This window comes from Pinus tabuliformis, chromosome 5_1, assembly GCF_031772625.1.
Source record: "Pinus tabuliformis cultivar Carrire ecotype Pingquan chromosome 5_1, CPIR1, whole genome shotgun sequence".
NCBI lineage: Eukaryota > Viridiplantae > Streptophyta > Pinopsida > Pinales > Pinaceae > Pinus > Pinus tabuliformis.
In genome coordinates, this window is record NC_142305.1 from 490,625,416 (window position 1) to 490,649,868 (window position 24,453).

General features: G+C 41.2%; 1 protein-coding gene across 4 annotated transcripts in view; it reads left to right on the top strand.

Annotated features, from left to right (window-relative positions):
- Positions 1–24,453, top strand: part of LOC149165628 (CRM-domain containing factor CFM3A, chloroplastic/mitochondrial-like) — a 149,479-nt gene that overhangs the window by 25,482 nt on the left and 99,544 nt on the right. For 2 of the 4 annotated variants that reach the window (XR_016260759.1, XM_089432333.1), the window contains exon 2: positions 1,985–2,408. Coding sequence is in view for 3 of the 4 variants with exons in the window: in XM_089432333.1 (XP_089288459.1) it covers positions 1,985–2,408 (424 nt within the window). In the remaining variant the exon portion in view is untranslated. Of the gene's footprint in view, positions 1–1,879; positions 2,409–24,453 lie in introns of all 4 variants that reach the window. The other 2 variants (XM_089432334.1, XM_089432335.1) reach the window with 2 other exon arrangements.

A 24,453-nucleotide genomic window follows, 5' to 3' on the forward strand; every position in this document is an offset into this window, starting at 1 on the left:
AAAGCTTCACGGCCCTCCTTCCAATAATTCGGTTACCTGAAATGGCCTTGAGACAGTCCTTCAAACCCTCGCTGGAATGCTGCCTTAGCTGCGGCCTAGTCATCCCTTTACTCGGCCTGTTACACGAGAGAACAGTCCTCAAATACATCCATTGCTCGACCTCCTTAATATCACGCTGTCCAGAATCTCCTCGGCCTTCTTAATCTGATTGCGGTAGGCTTTAGACAGCCTGGTTAGGATAGCGTATGGGATGGCTGAGTCATCACTCATTATCTAGGGCACCTAACCCTCCTTGACTGCGGTTAGGGATTGTGTGTGTGGGTCTTCCTTAGACAGCAGCGTAGATAGACTTCCTTGACTGCGGCTAGGTGTCATGATCCCTTTAGGACAGCATTTAGATCTCTCCTCCATAACTGCGTTGAGAGCTAGATCATCCTCCTTAGGACTGCGTTAGGGCATCCTCCTTAGGACTGCGTTAGGGCTACTTCCTCCTAGATTTCTCTCACACTAAAACCCAAGACAAGTGGAGAGAAATCAAGAGAGAAGTTGTGTGTGAAATGACTCTCAAGTCATCTCCTTTTATACTAAAACGTTGAGCACATGTGGGGTTTATTTGGTTGCTGGCCGACCTTGATGAATTGTCTTATAACACAAATAAATTCACAACTCCATGAATACTTATCGGAATCGGATGATCTTTAGATCAATCCTACACCTCTCGATGAGAGGGATCCAAGAAAAATATCAGCTGCCATAAATGAGATGACCCACATGGAGTTTGGCCCTAGTTGCCAATTTTAACATGGCAGGATTTAAGTCTTAGTATTATGTTGTTCATAATAGAGTCTTGTCAAAAACATTTTATTTATGTTGGTTGGTCTCCAAAGAGAGGCAAGCCCCGTCACGTGATCTCAGGATATCTGACATATGATTACTTTAGTAGCAAAATCCAAAGTGCTGGTTGCATTGTTTAGGACATGTAACATGACCAATCTCTGGATTAAGTATGTTTTCAACAAACTATTCTCTTATCCCTCAAATCAATAAATCAAGATATTTGAAACACAAACAGAGCCAAAAGGTGACTGGTCTTTACAATCCTAGTAGTCAATCAAGATGTGATTAATAACCCATTTGTTGGCTCATGTCTGTTAAGAGAGGGTAATGCTAAGTAGTCTGCAACATACAAGTGGTTATTACTAGCTCTAATGTATTGAATACAAAATTAGCTGTTTGAACTTTGAACGAGGAACTGTCCAGAACTATGTTTGCCATTGTATGTAAGTGCGAAATAAAATACTGGGTTCAATATGGCATTCAATAAAACTTTGATTTAATGCAAAACTGAGGGGAAATGTATCCAAACGGAATGCTCAATAGGCTTAAATGTATTTTTGCAAGCACATAACATCCATGACTGTAATAATTGAAATCCTGTTGTTTATAGTTTGTGATAATTTGGTATTTGTAAAATGTGGTTGGAATTGATTGCTTCAATCTTCATATCCCAACTTTGATGCATAGATGCAGTTTTTCCATTATATGAATGCTTGTAGGTGTTAGGTTTCAGCTGCTAAGTGAAAACCAAACATATAAATACAGAAGGCTATTGTATTTACATGGACAATATATTACTTGGTTAGAATAATGAGAATATTTCCATTAAAAATTTCAAACCTTGAATGCCCTTGGAAATCTACATTTGAAGGAAGTTTTCACACACAGTGAAATTCTACTCATCTTGCACTGAATCTGAAATGCATCCTAAATTCTGCAAAAATTGAAAAATAATGAAATAATTTCGAACTTATAAGGATTATTTGAGTTTTGACACTCCTGGAATTGGTAGTGAGTATTCAAGTTAAAAGTGGAAAAGCAGATTTTGCTTTTTGCAGGCTTATACTGAAATCATTAAGAGTGATGGCTAATGCTTTCTCAAAGAAGACTTCTCAAGAAGTGGATAGATTGACTTTGGAGTGGACAGGGAATTCTTGCGGCAACCAGCTTGCGGAGCCATCAATACTGTGACAGGCTTCTCAGCTTTGGACCAAGAAATTGCAGCTTATCCACATGTTCATATAACTTATCGTGGTCAACATGAAAGCCATGAGTTATGGGAGGCTATGGAACGCTATCCTTTCTGTCAGGCTTCGTCTTGCTTTAACCATCAAATTGTTAGATTCATGAGCAATGGTTTGGTGAAATTGGATATAAGTAATGGTATTGCAAGATTTGATGTAGGTGAACAAAATGACAAAAGAAAGCCAGAGAAGAAAAGTGCAATGAGCAAGAAGAAAAAGAAGTTGAAAAAAGCAAAGAGAAGTGAGCTCAGGTTCTTTCGATTGAAGGCGAGAAAGAAGCTGAAATCTGCAAATCCGGAAGTCAGAATTAAATACAAACTTGAAAAGGTAACTTTTACCTTGAAATTTATCTTTTAAATGATTTGTTGGAAACACCAGCTTATTATATTCTGATAATTAGCAAAGTGTGTTTTTCTTCTTGTTGTTGTCCCCTTTAAAATATCCATCGAAGGACTTACTGAAGCGGAATGCTTTTTTCTTTTTGGGATTTTGTAAAGTCAATTATTCTTGTTTTTAAGCCGGTAAATGGCTTCCAGAAATGGCTTTATCTGGCATGCAAACTCTAAGTTTGAAATTGTAGCATACTTATTCTTTTCCTGATTTCATCCTTTGACTGACATTGCTGCTTTCAGTTAAATTTGGTTACTTTAATGTGTTGAGATCCTTTTGAATCTAGCGTTCTGGTTTTGAGAATTAATATAGACTTTGAATGGATATATATAAGCATAAATATCTGAAAGATGTATATTGAATCTGGGATAAAAGTTTGCTTACCAGATCAAATGAATAGGATAAACATGCATAATAAACTCTGCTATGATAAAATATCATTGAGCAGGAAGGAAGCATCCCTGTCCATATGAGAGGGTTACCTGCAGCCTATCTTCAAGGGAGTAATCATGCCTCTAAAGCCACTTAATGCCAAAATGGAGGACTGTATAGTGGAGTGGATCCCATTAAAGTTACAGATACATTCCCTTTTGTTTAACAATTTCTCATTGGGTTGGTTATCATTGGGCTCAATATTAACTAGGATGCAACCCTAATTGTTAGCAGACCAAAATTCCAATTAAGCGATTAAATTCCTAAAGCCTCATCTGATAATAAAATCTCTTATACGTTTGATTATTGATTCACATTGTTTGAATTATTGTCATAGTTTGTTTCTCTATGTCTGCTAAAATATCATGTCTTGCCACAAGGGTTGTCAAGGCCTGCAAAATAAAAGATATTTAATCAATATTCTATATTCTCGCTCTGGCAGTGAAAGGAGGGATTTCTCAGGCAACTGAGACATTTGTATCATTCCCTGAATGTATGTAGGTGAGTTAAAAGGTAGAAATAATGGCAGAATTTGCCATGGGGACTTTGGATGATCTTGAGTCTCTAGAATATGCATTAAAGCGAGAGGTGACTGCTATTTTTTTCTGTTATTTCTACACTTCCTTGGTATGATGAACTGCAATTATTTGCATCCTCAGGGTTCTTGTCAAATCAGCAGGATAAAAAAATATAGAGAAGGAATTGCACCAAAGGAGCAGTGTTGCTTCTCAAATTCTCATCTAGGAGGAAAAGCCCTAATCCTAGTGGGAGAGCCAAGAGGCAACTCTTAGGCAAGCCATCCACAGTCACTTCAGTGGCTTTGTCTCACTCTCTAGACTACGGAAAGGGTTCTACTCAATGGGGGAAATCCCGAAAGGTCAAGCTAAGTCAGAATCATTGAGTGTGGAAGGGGAGCTCCAAGTCTTGGTTCAACTAAGGCAAGATTGATACTACCTACTCTCAAGGTAAGAGGGAAAATATTAGGTGTGAATTAAGAACATGCCAAATTTCCAAATATGCACAAACTTTAAGGTATTTAACTCAGACAAGCTGTTGTCGCTAAATCTTGCACCGTGCAGCATGAGACAAGAAAGCTCCCTAGAGACAGCCTCTGGGTTGATTGTAGACCAGTGCCTAGGACATCTTAAATAGAGGAGTGCTTGTAAGGTTATATGTGAGGGGGTTGCAGCACACCAATTGTCACGTAAAAAGTAATAGGAGGGGGCTTGGTTCAGTTAGCTTTCAAAGAGATAGATTCAAGCCAATTCATGGATCCAAATGCTGGGGGTATATGGAGCAATCTCAAAGAGAAATGGTTTCTTCTTCTGGTGGCCTACACATGGAAATGAGACAGCTTGAACTGAAGTTGAAGTGGTGAAGGAGAGGGGGCGGAGGAGGAGGAAATTAGGTGCAGAGGGCTGTGACAACATAATCTTCAGCCACTAATTTCCAGCAGAAAGTGGAATTCGATGGATAGGGCTGTAAGCAACACGGAATCCTAAACCATGGTTTTCCGATGAAATGTTAGAAATAGAGGGAGCTGATTTTACAGTTTCAGGCATGCATAGTAGTGGGTATCAATATTTGTTCAACAGTTGAGGTAAGTCTGAGCCACCACAGGTACTGTAAGCTACTTACAAACATAAGTGAATTTGAAGGATTACAGGTACTACATGCATATAAATAACAGAAGTAATTCTGTGGTCTTGCACAGGTACTCTCTTCTATTTAGCAGTGAAGACAAATCCATTAGTCAGCAAGAAACATAGCAACTGTCTTAATACTATTTCAGAGAAGAAATACATGGTGAAATGAGGTTACAGAAGGAAAAACTTACTGCACATTAATCATGTTAGGAATCAACAAGAAAATACCATTTAACTCCAAGGGTCCAATAACCAGTCCATACACTCAGCAATGATATCAGTGAAACCCCCATGAACAAGCAAATTAGAACCAAAATGGCATCACGGAGTTCAGCCCTCCTGGGCGAGAAATTCCGGAGCCCCTTGTTATAGATTTCATCCCCCTATTTATAAGAAGAGGGGGAGAGCTTTGAGTTACAATCAAAATATTTGAGCCCGAGCCCCAGCTATCATGCTAGACTAGCTGTCTCGACTCTGTAAGGCTCTGCTACCACCTACCTAAAGATTACAACAAGGATCGAATCCCTTTCTTGGAAAAAATGCAGAAATAAATGCACAAAGAAAGAAAATCGAGAGAGGAAAGAGGAGGTGTCCCCTTGTTGCTTCAGTGGAGGCCTTGGATAGAGCCACGTCCCTGCTGTCATCAGGCTCTTTTCGGCTGCTTGAGGCGGTTCACTGCTGCTCGGCCGACTTCTGTCAATTCTCCTTTAAATGCCTGAGTGACTTGTTTGGTGGAGTAGGGAGTGGAGTGGGAAAGGCGTGTGCCCGAGTGGTCCTTTGCTGCGTGACGAAGTAGAGCACCATGCCGTGCCATTAAAACTTCCTGAATCCTCCCCATACTGATCTATAGTTGCGCCATGTCTTATTTAATATCACCGCTGCCAACCCATCCACCCATTTAAATCTCTGTACAGTGCTATCAGTGTACCGTGCTGCGGGCCTTTAAATTATTTAAAACAGACGAACAGGCGGGCATTTTCAGTTAACTGTTAGGCCCCCTTTATTTATAGCCCCTTTTAAGAATTTCCTTATACGACTGGGGGTTGGAACCAAAGGCCCATGCGTTTGGCGCTAAAACTCTTAATAACTGTGTGGGGTGGCCTTTTTCTTTATATCGCAGAAGTCCCACATCGGCTGATTTCCTAGCTCATTGTATATCCCATCCGGGGCCTTTCCTTATCGCAATTGCAATCGTCGATAACCCTGAAACCAAGAACTACTGATCGCTGATAAACCTGCTGATGTCATCACTGCCACATGTCACCCTGTGAGTGGTGACATGTGGTACCTAGGAACAACCCCATAGGACCCCGTAAAATGCCAAAAATGAGTGACACGTGTCCACCGCCACGTCATCATCTGTATATGCCACTTCATTGCTGATGTCAGTTGCCATGTCATCTCGGTGGAGGAGAGAGAAAAAGGCCGGCCAGGCCTTGGTTTTGCAGGGAATTCCTTTGTATTTGAAATAGGCTCTCCCCGGGACTTTAACACCGACATCACAAATCGACAGTTTTTCATTGTTCCGGAGCTGCAACCCCTGCTGATCACCAATACCACGTGGAGGAGAGAGAAAGGGAGAGCCCAACCCTTGTTTTGTAAATCATTTCCTTTGTATTTCGAAATCGACCCCTCTCGACGGTACAACATTATATTGCATTCGGCCCCGTTTGTGCAGTTTTAGGACTTAAAACCCTGCCGATCGCCGATGAATACTTGGCCTTGATTCGCCAATGCTCTTTACTTGCCTGGACCCGCCGACGCTGATATGTGATTGCGATGAACCTCCTAGGTCTCGATTGCAATTTTTTCCTCAGACTTAGCCATTTTTCTTGTTTTCTGAGTTTTTCAAAGGAATTCTTCAATAGGGTCTAACTTCTGATCTAGGAATCTTTTTTTAGACTTCTATATACCACCGGAAAGCTTTTTCCGAGCACTACGCAATGGAGGGGGTCTGATTTAGCTCTGGTAGCTTCTGTGGGTCAGAATGCATCAAACTTCACTGCTATTGGGTATTTGAAGCAATTGGTGACTAAAAAAGTAGTGAGTGACAACACAAACAAAACTTATTCAAAGTGAAGCTTGAGAATGAAAATGAATATTGCTCCAAAGATCAGGCGCAAGGTGAAGTATTCAACTGCACCATGAGACTTCAAAGCATTACACCAGATATGATGCTTATATGAAATACATTCAATGGCAAAATGATGCTTGGAAGTAGATGTTCATTCATTTACTAAATTAACATTAAATATTATTGTCATTGTTACTGTGAAATCTTCGTGCAAAGCCTCATTAAGCAACCTAGATTAAGAGCAACAATGGGAGTGTTACCATTGCCACCTCAGCAAAATCTCACCTCATTTTAGTGATGGATGCAATCCACACAAGGGAGGCTTCCCTAGTAGATCTTAGGGACCAAGTAACCCAATTTGACCTAGGCTAATTGTCCCCCTGAGGGCTCTACAACAATATTTCACCAAATAAGTATGCAATAATTAGGGTTTTGGGTGAATTAAGCTATAATACTAAGAGAGTGAGTTAAAGGATTCCTATGGCTCAATCTAGAGGCTTAGGTCAATCCATAGAGGTTCAAATATGTTTCGAAACACATACAATCAAGAAATTATACTTGGCTGTCATAAACTAGGATTTTAAACTAGAGATTACAACAAATGAATGGTCTATGACAACATTAATGTAATATCCCCAATTTTGATTTTCAGCATTAGAGATGAGTCTTGGGAGAGGATGCAATTCCGGCATTGCGACTTATGAGGAAAAGGTAAAAATTGCGGCTCTAGTGGAATATGGGGCCCACATGAAGTTCGCACTTGGGGAAGAAGGAATTCAAATTCTTTGAGGAAAATCGAATTGGTGGAGGGACCCACAAGGAATGCATGGCCAACAATTATAATGAGGGAGCAATAGGGGTCTTTTGTGTATTTGAAAATCGAATTTGCCTTAGCTGTTCAACTGAGCCAACATTGTGCTGTTTAGCACAAGAGCTTCCCAAGGAGAGAAGCTCAACCTTGCTTCGGTGGACTTTGAGTGCCACCTAAGGAAGGATTTTTTTCACCACCGAGACCGGAAGAAGCATCAGTTGCAGGTCGTACGCATTTTTGGAGCATAACAGATAGTCTAGGAGCCACCACTGCGCAAAGAAAGAATTCACTGGTTATTTGTAGAGCAGGGCTGTAGGGAAATTGTCTGGAGAAGCTACAAGAGCATCCTTTCACCATTTTCAGGAGTGTATAGGGCAGCTACAGACAAGAGGGCCATCCCATACGCAACTCTCATTTCATCACACGCAGGACTGCATCATCTCCTCCATGATTGCGCAGTCATTGGAGTGAGATTTGTTGGGGCAACATTATCCCGGGGATTTTGGAGTTGGGGAGCTGGGAGATCATTTGGAGGGCCATTTGAGGAGGATTGTTGGAGTTGGGAGTGCAGAGATTGATAGGATCAATCACAACAACAAAATTCGTATTTGGAGGAGGGCCAAGCTGTGAAGGGTCAAATTTTGAAGGTTGGAACCAAGGGAAACCCTTTTTGGGTTTTGGGCAAGGATCACAATCCCAAATTCCTAGAATTTTCTGGGCACTCTAGAGTGGGCAAATCAAGGGGGTGAAGTCAGGCAGCAGTCTAGTTTTGGAGCAACAACGCAATTTTTTGGAGGAGCTGGTTATTGCAGCCGTTGGGCTTTCTTGTACTCATCACCTGGTGCTTGTAGCTTGCCTTGTGCAAGCCCAGGTGCACTTTCTCCAACTCATTTGTACCACAACAAATATTATTAATAAAATTTGGCCAGTTTGGGGATTTGCAGAAATTTTTGGTTTATGTGTATGCATTTTTGAATTTTTCTGTGTTATTTATTTTTGCATGTCTTTGTTATCATTGTAAAATTTCCACTAGGAATATTACAGTGGTATCAGACCATGATCTTGGCCAACTATGGGGAGGGGCTAACAAGATCATGGAGGAGTTGATGAGGTAGAGCCAACAATTGGTGAGGTAGAACCAACAGATTTTAGAGGGGATGCAACGACTGATACATAACCAACATAGAAGCCAAGTACATACACGTGCATCCCAACAGTACAACACTCACATGTATGGTCAGTTTGACCATCCTACCATGCCTCGTTCCTTGGATGAACAGGAGAAGGAGAAGTATAGTTCAGGGGTTGGACCATCATGTAGAGGTGGGCAGTTAGAGGATGAGACCATTTGGCATTTCTGTTGGTGGAGACCGGGATTTAGATCTCAGAAGCTCGAGGAGGAGGTTAAGTAGGAGGACACGCAAGATGGTGAGGGGCAAATTGATGTACCTAGTATGGCACGTGAGTCACCATTATTGGAGACCTCTCTGATAGCAGTTGTTGACACCTTGACGAAGAGAGTGGATCATACACCTATAGAGCCATCTGATGATGTGGTGTTCGTCGTTGATGAGGTGCCATCCATTGCTGAGGTATCCATTAATGAGGTGTCCAGGACCATGTCCAAATTTTCAGGTGATGGCAACCCACAACAGATTAGGGAGGTGCAGGGAGACACATCCATTATTGAGGTGCTGATAGGCACAGAGGTACCTAGAGCCATGATAGAGTTCTCAGATGACAATACCTACAACAACATGGAGAGCACCTTGAGGAGTGTGAGCTAGATGAGGATGTTATGCTCGATGAGCTACTTGTGGAGGGACAACTCGGGACTCCTGTTATGCCCATGGTAGAGGAGGATGGGCAATCATTTGTCGGACCTGCCATCAACAGGGAGCAGATAGATGCCCAGGCAGCCAACAGAGCTGCAGTACTTCCAGTCACTAGCCCTCTTCAGGCTTATGTAGATGGGGCCTACAATATTGCTAGGTTACCTCTGCACGTTGGAGGGAGATTTTTTGGGTTACCTAGACAGGTTGTATGATGACTGGGCTAGTGAGACAAGGCGACATGAGTTACGTAGGGTGTAACACTCGCATGATGGACTTGCTACGTACTTGGGGACTCTTGCATTTGATCCCTCTCATGGGGTTGGGTGGTATGAGGTATTGAGTTGGTACTTGATAGGGCTGACTAGGTTTTTGGATACATCCATGGTCGGGAGCATAGTTCAACAAGAGTCGTGGTTTTCCAGAGGGGCTCGAGGGTTGGATCATCATTGGGACCCAGGTGGGACTCCCCACCACTCCATGGATTGGTTTAGTCAGGGTAGTAGTAGGATGGTGGATCCAGTGATTGGACTCACCCCCATTTTCATATTCTCACCAGAGTTTTGGACAACACCCATGACAGGTTGAGCTGACAGAGGAGCAGGCAGACTCCATGAGTTTTATTGGCATGTTGGCTGTGTGTGGGGGCATACGATGATCGGTGTACCTTGGCAAGAGGTTGTCAAAGGAAGTGGCATCGACAGGCCACCAGATAGTTCCTTGTATGGAGAGGAGGATTTCCCATGGATGTATAGGACACACTGGTCACTGAGGAGAAACACCTCAGGGACACCCCGACAGGTACTTAGGGAGATCCACATGTTATATCTTTTAGGGAGGATCAGGAGGGGAGGTCCACTTACCTGAGGTTATGGAGATCCATTCATCAGAGGATATAGTGATGTGATAGTGGACGTGATGATGTCAGTCGGATGTAGGCCAAAGCGCACTATCATAGCTTTAGGCCATGACATCTAGGGATGTGTAGGAGCATCTAGCGTTGAGCAGTGGTTGGCAGGTGGACATGGAGGTGCATTGTGGTGTGTCGTAGTGTGTTGGATTGCACTGTGGAGTAGGAGGAGCGGCTCACATCACATTGGGTACAGGGATACTTGGTGGTATGCAGTGGCATCTGGTGCGGCACCGTGGGCTCTTGGAGCGTTGCCTCCAAGGAGACTTATGGGCAGGAACATGAGATGTACCATTAGGAGCAGCTCACCTTGGATGGATGAGGACGTTGTTGAGTATCTGGGGACGACATGTTCAGCAGAGACAAGTCTTCAATTGGGTTATTAGCAGATCCGAGGCGAAGAGAGGGACGTCCATAGGATTACTCTTCAGTATCCCGACAGATTCTTGATCATAGCCTTGGGGACCTACCCACCCTTCACTCTCCAGTATTTCTTACAACCACAGAGCGTTTGGTTGCTGCCCTTTGATACTCTCAGTACAAGCAACATGACATAGGAGGCTCACCCTAAGCAGTTGGATGAGACACATTGTGTCATGGGTAGGACAAAGACTCTCTAGTTGAGACATTTGGCGGGGGCACGGGCCGACATATACAGGCTTAGGCTGGTGTGGTTTACTGTCGAGGTAGCATATGTTCCACCCTTGGGCTTACACTTGGGGAGGTGATTGCGAGGGAGATGCATGATGAACTTTCAACGAGGATGGTAGACCTTGTCTACAGGCAGATGTTTAGACTCCAGGCGGTATCGGGGTGCACTTTCCGTAGGCAGGGTCACAAACTTCACGATGTGGTATGGTGAGGTAAATTTACCCTATTGTTGCTTAGGACTGAGATTGGTAGTGGATGGGTAGGCATTGGCATCTTGGAGATGCCTGGGCAGGATGAGCTTGGCCTTCACAGATTTTTCGCCATCAGGTCCCAGGGGAGGAAGATACAATGTGCGCACGATGGGAACCATGTCCTAATCAGAGGGGTGCAACGTCAGCATGGTGGCACTCTTTTGAGACCAGTAGAGGCCCTGAGCATCACAGTACTTTACAACTCAACGACCTTTAGGGATGAGATGGTTTTTATAGGGGGAGGTCATTCAGATCTTCCATTAGGCTTTAGCGAGTCATTGATGGCGTGGGTGACTTCATTGGCATGGTAGGTTGGTCAACAGGATGATATCCAGAGAAGCTCATGTGATCGAGACTTTATCTCCACAGGGATTGGGTGGTATCTTCAAGAGTTTACTCTTGGAGTGTATGGGAGGGACTACTTGGTAGGGCAACTTCATGAGTTGTACATAGTGCAAATTATCATGATTCCCTACTCATTGATGGTATGCAGAGGGCTTCTAGTACTTATACCTGGCAGGATAGTGGGTGGAGCAAGGGGAGCTTCATGTTGGACATGATGGCTTGGGATCCTGGTATTGCAGGATTCCTTCATGACAAGACAATGCAAAGGTTAGGGACGATTCAGTGGCGCATCTGGGACCCTGGCATATTTTTGAGTGACAGTGGGGGATTAATAGCTAGAGAGGATGCTTGCTTAGGCAGGATTCCTTCATGACAAGACAATGCAAAGGTTAGGGATGATTCAGTGGCGCATCTGGGACCCTGGCATATTTTTGAGTGACAGTGGGGGATTAATAGCTAGAGAGGATGCTTGCTTAGGAATTGCTCGAGGACAAGCAATTCTTGGCGGGGAGGACTGTAATATCCCCAATTTTGATTTTCAACATTAGAGATGAGTCTTGGGAGAGGATGCAATTCCGACATTGCGACTTTTAGGAGGAAAAGGTAAAAATTGCGGCTCTAGTGGAATATGGGGCCTACATGATGCTCACCTTGCCCGATGCGGACAAGCTACTTCGTTCCTTACCATCCAGTTCGAGAATGAATCTAGTTCCAGCAGTGACACACCACGTATCAAGATGAGAACCTAATCACGTATCTTATCTTATCTTAAGAGAACCGTAATCACTCTTGCAGCCGTCTCTTGCAGCATCACCGTAAACATTGAGGGATTCGGGCGTCGATAGACCTAATTGCGTATATTGAACAGGGAAGGATAGTTCCGGGCCTATCACAGCAGGAATGGGTCCAGCGCTACTTAGTGGCCGCTACTTAATGGATAGCCAAGGACGAAATGCAACGGTTTTCGTGCATCGCCCATAGGGCGGGTGTACCTGAGGTGCGGGAGCAGCCAGCGCATCCAAGGGCACACCCAAGGGGACAGCTGCGCAGCCAAGGTTTTGCAAGGGAGCAAGCCAAGGTGAAGGCGTAGCGCCAACCCGTTGCGTTAGGGGAGGGGCTACCTTCGCTTCTTCCTCTGCTCTCTCTGCTACTGATGGATTTGGATATGAAACTGGAACAGCAGGCTATTACTTGGACATTGTCAATTGTGATAAAAGTAATAAAAAGTTGGAATGCACCGAAAGATGCACCCGTAACTGCTGCTCCTGCAGGTGATGCCTCTGCCACTTTGAGCTGCAAGTACTGATGCTGCTCGGTAAGGGAAGGGACTACAGTAAGATATGTGTGGATCGCACGCTAATCGATGATGTACAATGATGGAATCTATATTTTTCACCTATGCCTCGGATGCTTCCTTTGCTTCTGATTCTTGAACCGGGCAAACAAGGTCCCGGAGGGGCTTGCGCTTCCTAGTGCAAGGAAAGTACATGAATCTGCTCGATCAACAGGGTCAAATGCTTATGCCTACGTCTATGCCCTCGCTACTGATGGCGGTGAACCTGAAACATCTGTATCGCAATAATATAGATATGGATATGGTTCGGTACGGGATATCGTGGCTCTCCATCCAGTCTATGGTACGGCGTGCGCTTTTATCATTTATTGATCTAATCTCGGGGGTACAGCGCAAGCAATGGGTGAGCGATTTCCGTCCAAGTATGATTGATTATCCGGGTGTCACGTTTTCATGGTGTCTAGGAGGTGTAACACTTTTGATTGATGGTATTGGTTGTGCTGATTCAATTGGTGGTGAAACTGCTAGTTAAACTCGCCGTTACGCACTTGGGGAAGAAGGAATTCAAATTCGTTGAGGAAAATCGAATTGGTGGAGGGACCCACAAGAAATGCATGGCCAACAATTATAAAAGGAAGGGATGAGGGAGCAATAGGGGTCTTTTGTCTATTTTAAAATCGAATTTGCCTTAGCTGTTCAGCTGAGCCAACATTGTGCTGTTTAGCACAAGAGCTTCCCAAGGAGAGAAGCTCAACCTTTCTTCGGTGGACTTCGAGTGCCACCCAATGAAGGCTTTCCTTCACCACTGAGACCGGAAGAAGCATCAGTTGCAGGTCATATGCATTGTTGGAGCATAACACGTAGTCCAGGAGCCACCACTGCGTAGAGGAAGAATTCCTTGGTTATTTGTAGAGCAGGGTTGTAGGGAAATTGTCTGGAGAAGCTACAGATGCATACTTTCACCATTTTTAGGAGTGTAGAGGGAAACTACAGACAAGAGGGCCATCCCATATGAAACTCTCATTTCATCACACGCAGGACTGTGTCATCTCCTCTATGACTGCGCAGTCATTGGAGTGAGATTTGTTGGGGCAGCGTTATCCCGAGGATTTTGGAGCTGGGAGATCATTTTTAGGGCCATTTGAGGAGGATTGCTGGAATTGGGAGTGTAGAGATTGATAGGATTAGTCACAACAACAAAGTTCGTATTTGGAGGAGGGCCAAGCTGTAAAGGGTCAATTTTTGAAGGTTGGAACCATGGAAAATTTTAGGGGCCAATGTTCACCCAGTGGGCTAATTTTCCATGATTTTTCCACAAAAAAGATTTGCCAATTTCCAATTTTTATAAAAGACGATTCGCCTAAATTTTAGAATATAAAATTATTTTACCTTAAAAATCGCCAACATTATATAGAGACTAAATATAAAATCATTATAAATTTGAATAATTTTACAAATATATCAATGAACATTTTATAGTTTGCCTATTAGGGATTAGTGAGATTCACCAATGTTTTTAAACTTCAAGAAAATTTTCCATCCTTAAAATTTTCCTTGGTTGGAACCAAGGGAAACCTTTATGGGTTTTGGGCAAGGATCACAATCCCAAATTCCTAGAATTTTTTGGGCATTCTAGAGTCGGCAAATCAGGGGGTGAAGTCAGACAACAATGCAATTGGAGCAACAATGCAGTTTTCTCGAGGAGCTGGTTATTGCAGCCGTTGGGCTTTCTTGTACTCATCACCTGGTGCTTGTAGCTTGCCTTGTGCAAGCCCAGGTGCACTTTCTCCAACTCATTTGTACCACAACAAATATTATTAATAAAATTTGGCTAGTTTGGTGATTTGCAGGAACTTTTGATTTATGTGTTATTTATTTTTGCATGTCTTTGTTATCATTGTAAAATTTCCACTAGGGATATTACAATTAAGAATAAGTCTTAGAGTCTATGATAAAGAAGTGTAAAATTAGGTCTAAATGAAGAGAAACAAGAGAAATATTAACAACAATTATTTGTGGTGAAAAACACATATAACAATAAACCCTAGTCGTCAACCCTAATTTATGGCTGAAAAATGCATGTAAAATAATATTTTTGTTTTTCCAAATAAATGTGCACAAGTCCTAATCCTAGGACAATAATATCCAAGTCAAATAATGCCCTAGAACAAATAACACAAGAAAATATTTAGGGTTTTAAAGGACTGGCACAAGAGATGAGACTAGTGCCTTTCTCGTTAATGGAGTCTAGGATTAAAAATCGTTGGAAGAAAAGAGATATATTTGGATTCAAAGGAATTGAGGGAGACAAACTTGTGTCCCTCAACTCTTCAACCCTAGTGTCCTTCTATTTTCTTTGTAGATTGAAAGGGAGGGAACTAAACCTAGGTCACCTCAATAGAAACTTGATGAAAATCTTGTGCAAGAAGATTTTAGAGCCATAAAGCATCAACAGAAACTTGGTGAAATTTTCATTAAACTCTAATTCATCAATAAGAATAAGATGGGTGAAGATAACATACATGAACATAACACATATATTCAAAGATTCACCAATAATCATCCAAGAGAGAGAAGCGTCCACAAAAGTTAAAACATCTGCCAGGAGAAATTTGCTATGCTGGTGCTCCATAGTGCACAAGAGAGAAAAGACAAGTAACTAGTGCGAGATGATCCTCCAAGTGTGATAATAATCCAAGGGAAATTGACTTCCTTCTATCTATATGAGGGTAACCAAGTCAGTTTGCCCTAAAATTAGCTTAAAGGCACTAAAATAATAAGAAATCTGAAATCATGATTACAAGTTGGATATGTCACAAGATAACTCGCCAAAGAATAACTATATCAATTGAATAACATGAAATTATGTCTCAATTAACCCACATGTTTGAGTTAGATGTCCTCCAAAGGTGATGTCATCCTCCAAAAGGTGTGTCCCCCAATGAAAAGTGCAATAAATGGCTAGAAGGGGTGCATCTCATCCCAAAAGTCATGTGTTCTCATCAGGTGAATGCCTAATCACCAAGCAAAGCCTCCTTAAATCAAATGTCATCTAGAAGGGTGCCCACCTCATCCTCCAAAGCATCAAGAAGAGGATGTCATTATGCTATGGCATTACGTCATGATGCTAAACAATGTACAATCCCCTCCAAAGGGGAACCGTGTCATCATCATCATCAAATATCCTCAAAAGTAGCGCAACATCCATCAAGTGGTTGCAATGCTAGTCTAGGGGCATCCTACCATCTCATAGGTACTTTTGCTCTTAAGGTAATGGAGCTTTGATAGACAACATCCAAGGTATTGGAGCTAGGTGAGGGTATCCTCAATTATGTCAAGTCATCCAAACATCAATGCTCGTCAATAAGTGCTCAATGACCTCTGTCAAAGTGTACTTGTCATCATCAAAGGGGTTGGGTTTCCTCTCTAAAGTGCTAGAGAAGCATCATACAATCCTTCAAGGGATGGCAACTATACTTGGGAGCACATATCTGCACATACTCAAAGACTCAAGTGAGATTAACGCCATGGGTACAAGAACCATAAGAGTATTAGAGCGGGCCATATTCAATGTTAAAGGCATCAAAGTATTTCACACAAGCATCACCTTCAAATGTTTTCCAAGCTTATGATTTATACACAAGTTACCATGTTTAGGTACGGGAGGGTTATTGCATGGCCTTATTAAGTGTTTCCAACCTTAAGGGGAGGAACATTTCCTAAGCCAACCCTTTCAAAAGATAGGTGTAAGTGACAGGAGCTATGGATAGGGTGTACTTCATGAATGGAGTCATAGTCTATGCTAGGTTATATCAAAACATTATCCATGAATGCTTCTGTAGAGGGAGTGCTTAGGTTGTTTGAGTTACCTTTCTTGCATTTGTTTTTCCAAGCCACCATATTTTCCTTTTTCTTTTCTTTGCATAGTTTGTTTAACAAACTTCATTGATCATCATGTAATAATGCAATAACCCCTTTTAGTGATTAGTAGTTTATCGCTTAGGTGTGATATGGATGGACACTCTCAGGGACGACTATATAAGAGAGGGTAAAGCTCAAACTATGATTTGGCTTTTTCTTGCTTTACATCCCTTGCCATTGTTTTTTGCAATTTCAAATTTGGCTCATGCTCTTTCTTTTCTTACAGTTACATCAACCTCAAGTATAGGGTATATACAAGCCCTTCTTTTCATAGGACAATGTCAAAAGCACGAGTGACTTATAATAACCAATAAAAATATAAGAAAATGGAGAAGGGGAATGATGAAAAGTATTAAATAGGGATAACATGGAACACCACCATCATTAGAGCCTTCTATTTGTGCCCCTCCTAGATGGTGAAAGCAACGCCCTAGGGAAGGTCACACTGGACTAGGGGCAAGTGATAAATGAAAGCATTTGAATACAAAAATGGTTAATGTACCTCACAATAGATGACCCACCTTAATTGGACGAGTAAGCTAGATGAATAAATGCATTGACTGAAGAGTGGATGAGAGGTATTTGAGGTTGGCTGTTTGTGGACTAAGGTAGGGCTGCTGGTTGACAAGTCGCATCATAGGAGAATTTTTTTTTTCTCCTAGGGTTACCCAAACATTTGGGTGGGTAACATCTGGCTCCAACTTGGGGACATGTGCTCATAGTAGAGTGCATTATCCATATTTTCTAGATTTTACAAGAGTAAAATAGTGATGATTCTACAAGAAAGTATTAGTAAAATAGTAATATTGTGATATTGTCACCCTGGAATAGGAAAAATAATAAAATTGAAATATAAATAAAAAATATAATTTTCCAAAGCAGCTAAACAATGCAATGAAATCAACATGATATAAAACAAAGAAAGATGCAAAGCCAAGATGCGTGACACACAATCCTACTTGTTAACCACCAAAAGTTGGTGACCCCATAATATAAATTTTTTCTCCCACACGTCACATGTAGCCAACCATCCATTAGTCCCTAACAACCTCCACTAGTCGATGACAACGTGCCATTACATTTCCGCCACCTGCATCAATCATATACCTCCTCACACATCTAGCAAGAGCACATGGGCGAAGGTTGGCTTCCAATCAACAAGTACTTTATTCATGTTGCAATATTGTGCTTATGCTTGTTTATATTTGGGCTTTTGATATGGATTATGGGGTGGCCTGGAAGGAGGGGTTTTGACCATGATCTTGTTCCCTCACCTTAAATTGTGGGGGGGGGGTTGATCTTCGACCTTAGTCTAGAGGGACCTCCTCCCCTAATGGCCCAATGGGTATAGGAGGGGCACTACTCGAGAAAGCTTGATTGAGATAGCGTGTTTCATCTATCTCTATTCCATACTTACCACTTCCCATCTTAAATTACAAGCCCATATTCCACCTCTATTCTTCGGGCTTAACTGACCATTAGTTCTTTGGGATTTGGCACCCATACATCCACGTGCCTGGGTAGGGCCCGAAACTTTGCCCTGGGAGGTTGATGCAACTAAAAGAAACGAAAAAAACATATAATGGCCACAAGCAAAATAAAAGAAAGAATATCAAAATGTAAAGGATAGCCAAGACATACACATTAGCACATGGGAAAAGCCTAGCATGAGCTCTATCTCAATCATTATGGCCATCACTCAGTTCTTGAGCACATGTTGCTCTTCACATCATGAAAAAGAACCCTTGCATGTCCCAACCCAGATGGGCAATGAGCTGCCTCATCATTAGGGGGTAATACAACTACTATACACAATACAAAGCAAGCTCTAACCCTTTGAGCTACGAGTAATAATATAAAGAAAAATCAAGCAAAAGGCTCACAAGAGGAGAGGAAAAACAAATGCCGAGTTTGTAACTCATGCATTCACGATTTCCCCCTCCTCACATCTATACACTTAGGATGTGGATCCCCCATCATGTTGGTCCCTTTGACCATGGTACTTGGCCATGAAGTCTTCTCCCCTTCATTGCCACCATAATTCACATAACACCTATTGATTGAAGGGTGGACTGAGGAAATGTTACTTCTCGTTGGGGGTTGGAAACACCTAATAGGGTTGTCCTTTAGCCACTCCTACCTAGGCAGGAAACACCATTGCGAGTTCAAAGCCTCAATTTTCGAAGGGAAACCTTATTTGAAGTATTAAATAGCCCTTTACATTAAGTTTGGTTCACTTAGATGCAAGAATGATTATTGTACTCGATGACTTCATGTTGTAATTGTCAGGTGGTTCCTTAGCCCAAGCTTTGGGCATTGTACCCACAGGTACCCAAGACATTTGAGAAGTATATTGACACCCACAGGAACCCAAGGCATTTGAAAAGTATATTGACACCCACAAGTACCCAAGGCATTTGAGAAGTATATTGACACCCACAGGTGAAGCATTGAGAGCCATGGAACTCCAAACAAGAACAAAGCATCACACCCACCCTTGGGCACCTCTAGCACCCATAGTGTTCTGGCACGTTGCCCTACATTTGATGACCTTTGGGATTGATGCACCTAGGCCCAACATGCCCCTGAGCCCCAACCAACCTTAGCACTTTTTGAGGGATGGCAGCTGATTTGTAGAAATTTAATGATCTACACCCTTGACCCAATTTACAATTTTGCACGTGTTTATTTAGGCCTAATCCACATGTTTTGTCATGTTGATATAAATTTCAGAATGCATTTATTGCAAACATAAAGAGTGCTTCTACTCTTTTCACTTTTATAACAATTGATAATTAACACAAAATTAAATGCAAGCATTCAACACATAAGAGACAGTTGTTTTTGGTCAAGCTAACCCCGGAAAAACCCCACAACCTCTTGGGGAAAACCGGTCTTCAAAAGAAGATTTTATTGCTTGAGAAATTATAAAATAAGTACATAAAAACACAATACTTATCTCCTTTTTGCTGTAACATTAAATGCTCATATTTTGGAAATTTGTGCCCACTAACAAATCAATTTTTACAAAAATTTGTTGCCAGAATTTTTAACATTAAATTCTTTGCCTAGCTCCTCGATTTATGTGCCCAAAATTTACCTCAATTTTTGTGTTGAAATCTGCCTCGTTTTTTGTGCAAAAGTGTGATTGTCTTGCCTCGATTTTCATGCCAGAAAGCAGTTGCAAACCTACTCGAATTGTCCTGCATGTAGCAACTGTCTCGAAATTCTTGCCTCGAATTTCAAGCTCGAACTAAGCAATTTCCTCCTCAAAATGTGTGCCCAGATCTTCCTTAAATTGTGTTGATGTCCCTCAAATTTCGTGCCTTTGCTCCTCGAAAATCATCCTACTAGTACAGTTCCTTCTCCTTGGAATTCATGTCCCTTCTCACTGCTACAATCTCTCCTCCTCGAAGTTTCTCTTCTCCTCTCTTCTCCTCATGCTCTCTCTCAAGTGTGAAGTGAATAATGATTTGCCTTTTCCTCTTTTGTCTCCTTGGAAAAGATTGAGTCCCTAAACCTAGAATCAATGGTTGAGATTTTATCTTCAAATCTCAAGATGTGTGGTTGAGATCATTTCTCCCAAAAGACCCCCCTCATACATTGGACCCATCACTTAAAAGTCTCATAGTACCTTTTTCAAGTTGTGTACCTTTTTAATTTCTCTCATAAAGTGATTTTTCACCTCAATTTAATATTAGAAAAGTACACTTTGTACTTTTAGCATAAAGTCACTTTATAAAGTACAAGTGACTTTAATATTAGAAAAAGTACATGGTACAACACTTCTAAGTACCTTTTCTGCCCATAACATTAATATAACTCATAAATGTCATTGAGACAAAAGTAATTAATATGCTCGCTAGGCTAAAAGGGATAAAAGCATAGTGACAGCTCTCCTTGTTACTATTTTCAACACTCCCTCTTACTGAGGAAGGTGTTGCTCACCACTCCCATCCTTCTTTTAAAAATACAGGCTTGCCCCTTGGCAATGATTTTGTTAGAATGCGTACTACTTGTTTATCAGTGGATATATACTCAAGCTTCACTGCCCCTCACTGAACCCAGTGTTTGATGAAGTGGTATTTGATCTCTATATGCTTTGACTAGTCATGAAACACTGGATTCTCAGAGAGTTTGATACAACTCTGATTATCACAGTAAATCGTAGTTGGTCTCAACATCTGACCAAATAAACCATAAAGCATCTTGCGAAGCCACAATGCCTCGTACCTTGCTTGACTAGTTGCCATATACTCTGCCTTTGCGCTGCTCAATGCCACTGACCTCTGTTTCCTGCTGAACCATGACACAACTGTCGAGCCCAACGAGAAACAACACCCAGAAGTACTCTTTCGGTCACTAACACTGCCAACCCAATCTGAGTCTGTGCAACCAATCAATCTAACTCCATCACACCTGACATAGTCCAGACCATAATCCACTGTGCCCTGTAAGTACCTCAACACATGTTTTGCAACCACCCAGTGTACTCTCTTGGGCTCCATCATAAATTGACTCAATGTGTTGACTGCAAAACAAATATTTGGTCTAGTGTTGACCAAATACATCAATGAACCGATCAACTGTCGATACAAAGTGGGGTTCACCAACTCGGAATCTAAAGCATGCAACTTCTTCCAGTTGGTGATCATAGGAGTAGACATAGGCCTGCAACCCTCCATATGGAATCTCCTCAAGATATCACTTGCATACTTGACCTGGCCCACGAAGATATTCCCATCCTACTGCCAAACCTCCAACCCCAGAAAGTAATGCATCAACTCCATATCAGTCATATCAAACTCTGAAGCAAGACCTCTCTTTTTGAAGAAAGTTTAACTAGGTTCAGTCTTCATAAGTGTAATTTTGATATTCGTATTTATACAAGAAAATAAATATTAGTTTTGTTATATTTATCAATGAGTTTCTTGCTCATTGAAAATAAAATCCTCTTAGCTGCTTTCTAATGCAATTCCCTGGAATCTGCCATAAATCTTGATACCATACTGATTGCAAAGGAAATATCTGGTCAAGTTGTAGTTAAGTAGATCAAACTTCCAACCAATTGACGATACAAAGTAACATTAATTGAATTGGAGTCATCATGTCCGTATAACTTCAACCCAACTTCCAAAGGAGTTGCTGCTGGTTTGCAAATCAACATTCTGAACTTCTTTAGAATGTCCCAAGTATACTTGGCTTGTGGCATGAAAATACCATCTTCCTTCTGCCAAACTCCAATAACCAAGAAATAATGCAACTCACCAAGGTATGTCATCTCAAGCTCAACAATCATATGTGACTTAAATGTTGAAATAGTTCATTGTTGTTCCCAGTGTAGATCAAATCATCAACATATAAGACAACTATCAGAATGTCCCATCCTAACTGAAAGATATAGAGATAGGGCTTAGATAAACTTTTAACTAAGCCATGACCTTGGAAATACTTATCAATTCTTGACTACCATGCCCTTGGTGCTTTCTTTAGACCATAGAAGGCCTACTTCAACTTATAAACATAATCTTCTTTTCCCGGCACTTCAAAACCCTCAGGCTGCTCCACATACATTTCTTCATCCACAACCAGTCAAAAAAGTTGATTTAACATCCATCTGAAAAATAGGCCATTTGTATTGAGCAACTAATGCAAGAACCATCCTGATTGTATCCAACTTTGCGACTGGGGAAAATGTTTCAGTATAATGAATGCCTTCTCTATGTGCATATCCCTTTGCAACTAAATGAGCCTTGTACTCATCAATTGTGCCATCTGATTTATACTTGGTTTTATAAACCATTTGTTGCCAATTACATCTTTTCCCCTTGGTAATTTGACCAAGTCCCATGTATCGTTTTTCACCAAAGCATCTAATTATGCTTCCATAGCTTTATTCCATTCTTTCTTTCTTGATGCTTTTGCATAATTACGTGGTTCATCCATTTTCATTACTTGTCCCATAAGTGCATAATTCACTAGAGAACTTTGAGATCTAGTAACCCTCTTTTCAAAATTTCTATCCAACATACTGATTTATGAATGACCCCTTTCAATTCACTTAGGCTTCTTCTTAACTTCGTCTATCTTCATTGACTTGGAATTTGATTCATCACCAATATTCGCTGCATCTTTACTGAATTCAAACTGTACATGATCTAGATGATAGGTTCGTTGCTCATCAAACACATCTCTGCTTATTATCACATTCTTTGTTTGAGGAACAAACAACCTGTAATTTCTTGTTTTAGTACTGTATCCAATAAAGATACACTTCACACTCTTATCATCCAATTTCTCCCTCTTTTCCCTAGGAGCATGTGCATATGCAATACAACCAAAAAATTTCATATGTGCAACACTTGGTTTGTATCCTGACCATGCTTATTCTTGAGTCAAATTCAACATTGCTTTTGTAGGACGTCGATTAAGAGTGTATACTGCTGTGTGTACTACTTCATCCCATAACTCATTTCCAAGAGACTTAGTTTTTAACATGATCCTAGTCATTCCAACTATGGTCCCGTTTTTCCTCTCTGCAACACCATTTTGTTGAGGAGAGTATGAATTTGTAAACTCTCACTTTATTCCATTCTTAATGCAATAATTCAAAATCTCATTTGACTTCTATTCTCCCCCATTATCTGTTCTTAGGGTGAGAATTTTCAAACCACTTTGCTTTTCAGAAAAAGCGCTGCAAATGGAGTGGACAACCAGAGATATTCCAATAGAAAGAGAGTTGCAAATGGAGCGGATAACAAGAGATATTTCAGTAGAAAGAGAGTTGCAAATGGAGCAAACAACAAGAGGTATTTCGACGGAAAGAGCGCTGCAAATGAAGTGGACAACAAGAAATATTCCAATAGAAAGAGAGTTGCAAATGGAGCGGATCTTCTTGATCTTGTTTTCACCAAAGCTCTGATACCATGTCAAAATTTTAATGTTCTATGTTGCAACAATTACTTATTCCAAAGCTTCTTTCTTCTGCAATATTAATTAAACAATTGTAGATAGAACATACACCATATAAACCACGCCCAAAAGAGAAGACAACCAAGAACACAAGTAGACACAAAGAATTTAGGTCCAATGACTAGGGCAAAACCCACAAGGGGAAAACCCAACCAAATTCTTCTTTTATTAGAAACCAATTGTTCAACATAGAAACAAAATACAATTAGAGAAAGAAGAAGTTCACCCAAACCTGAAGAAGATCTTTGATTGCTGTAGCTGATGCAAACACTGAATTACTTTGGCTCATCAATATCTACTCTTACTCTTCAAGACTTTATTTCTCTCTCTCACAATTCTTCTCTAGTCTCTCTGTCTCAAGTTCGTACTTGTTAATTTTAGGTATGTTCTATGGTTAGAGCAATTTATTTCAATTTTCACAGTTAGCTCAATATCTTTTCTAGATTAGCAATCACATCAGCATTAAAATAAACTGCAAATAGAACATAAATATAAATCGCAGAAGATAAGCCAAGACAAGAGGACACAAGATGTGGTGCTAGCCAGGGACAAACCCCAATGTGGGGAAACCCTTGATCAATTCTTCTTATATGTTCTTCAATAGTTCAACAGAGAGAGAGAGAGATAGTACATTTACAACAGAAGTCAACACTTTGACATATATAGATAAGAGAATAGATCATCTCTAAGAAGATGATATATGAGATCAGTTGAAGACACGCTGCTTCAATTGATTTTCCAAGGTGACTCCTTCACTTATCATTGTGCTGCATCTTGTCGTCACGCTGCACCTCACTGCACCATGCTGCCCCTGTTATCACAGTGCTGGACCTTATGACCATG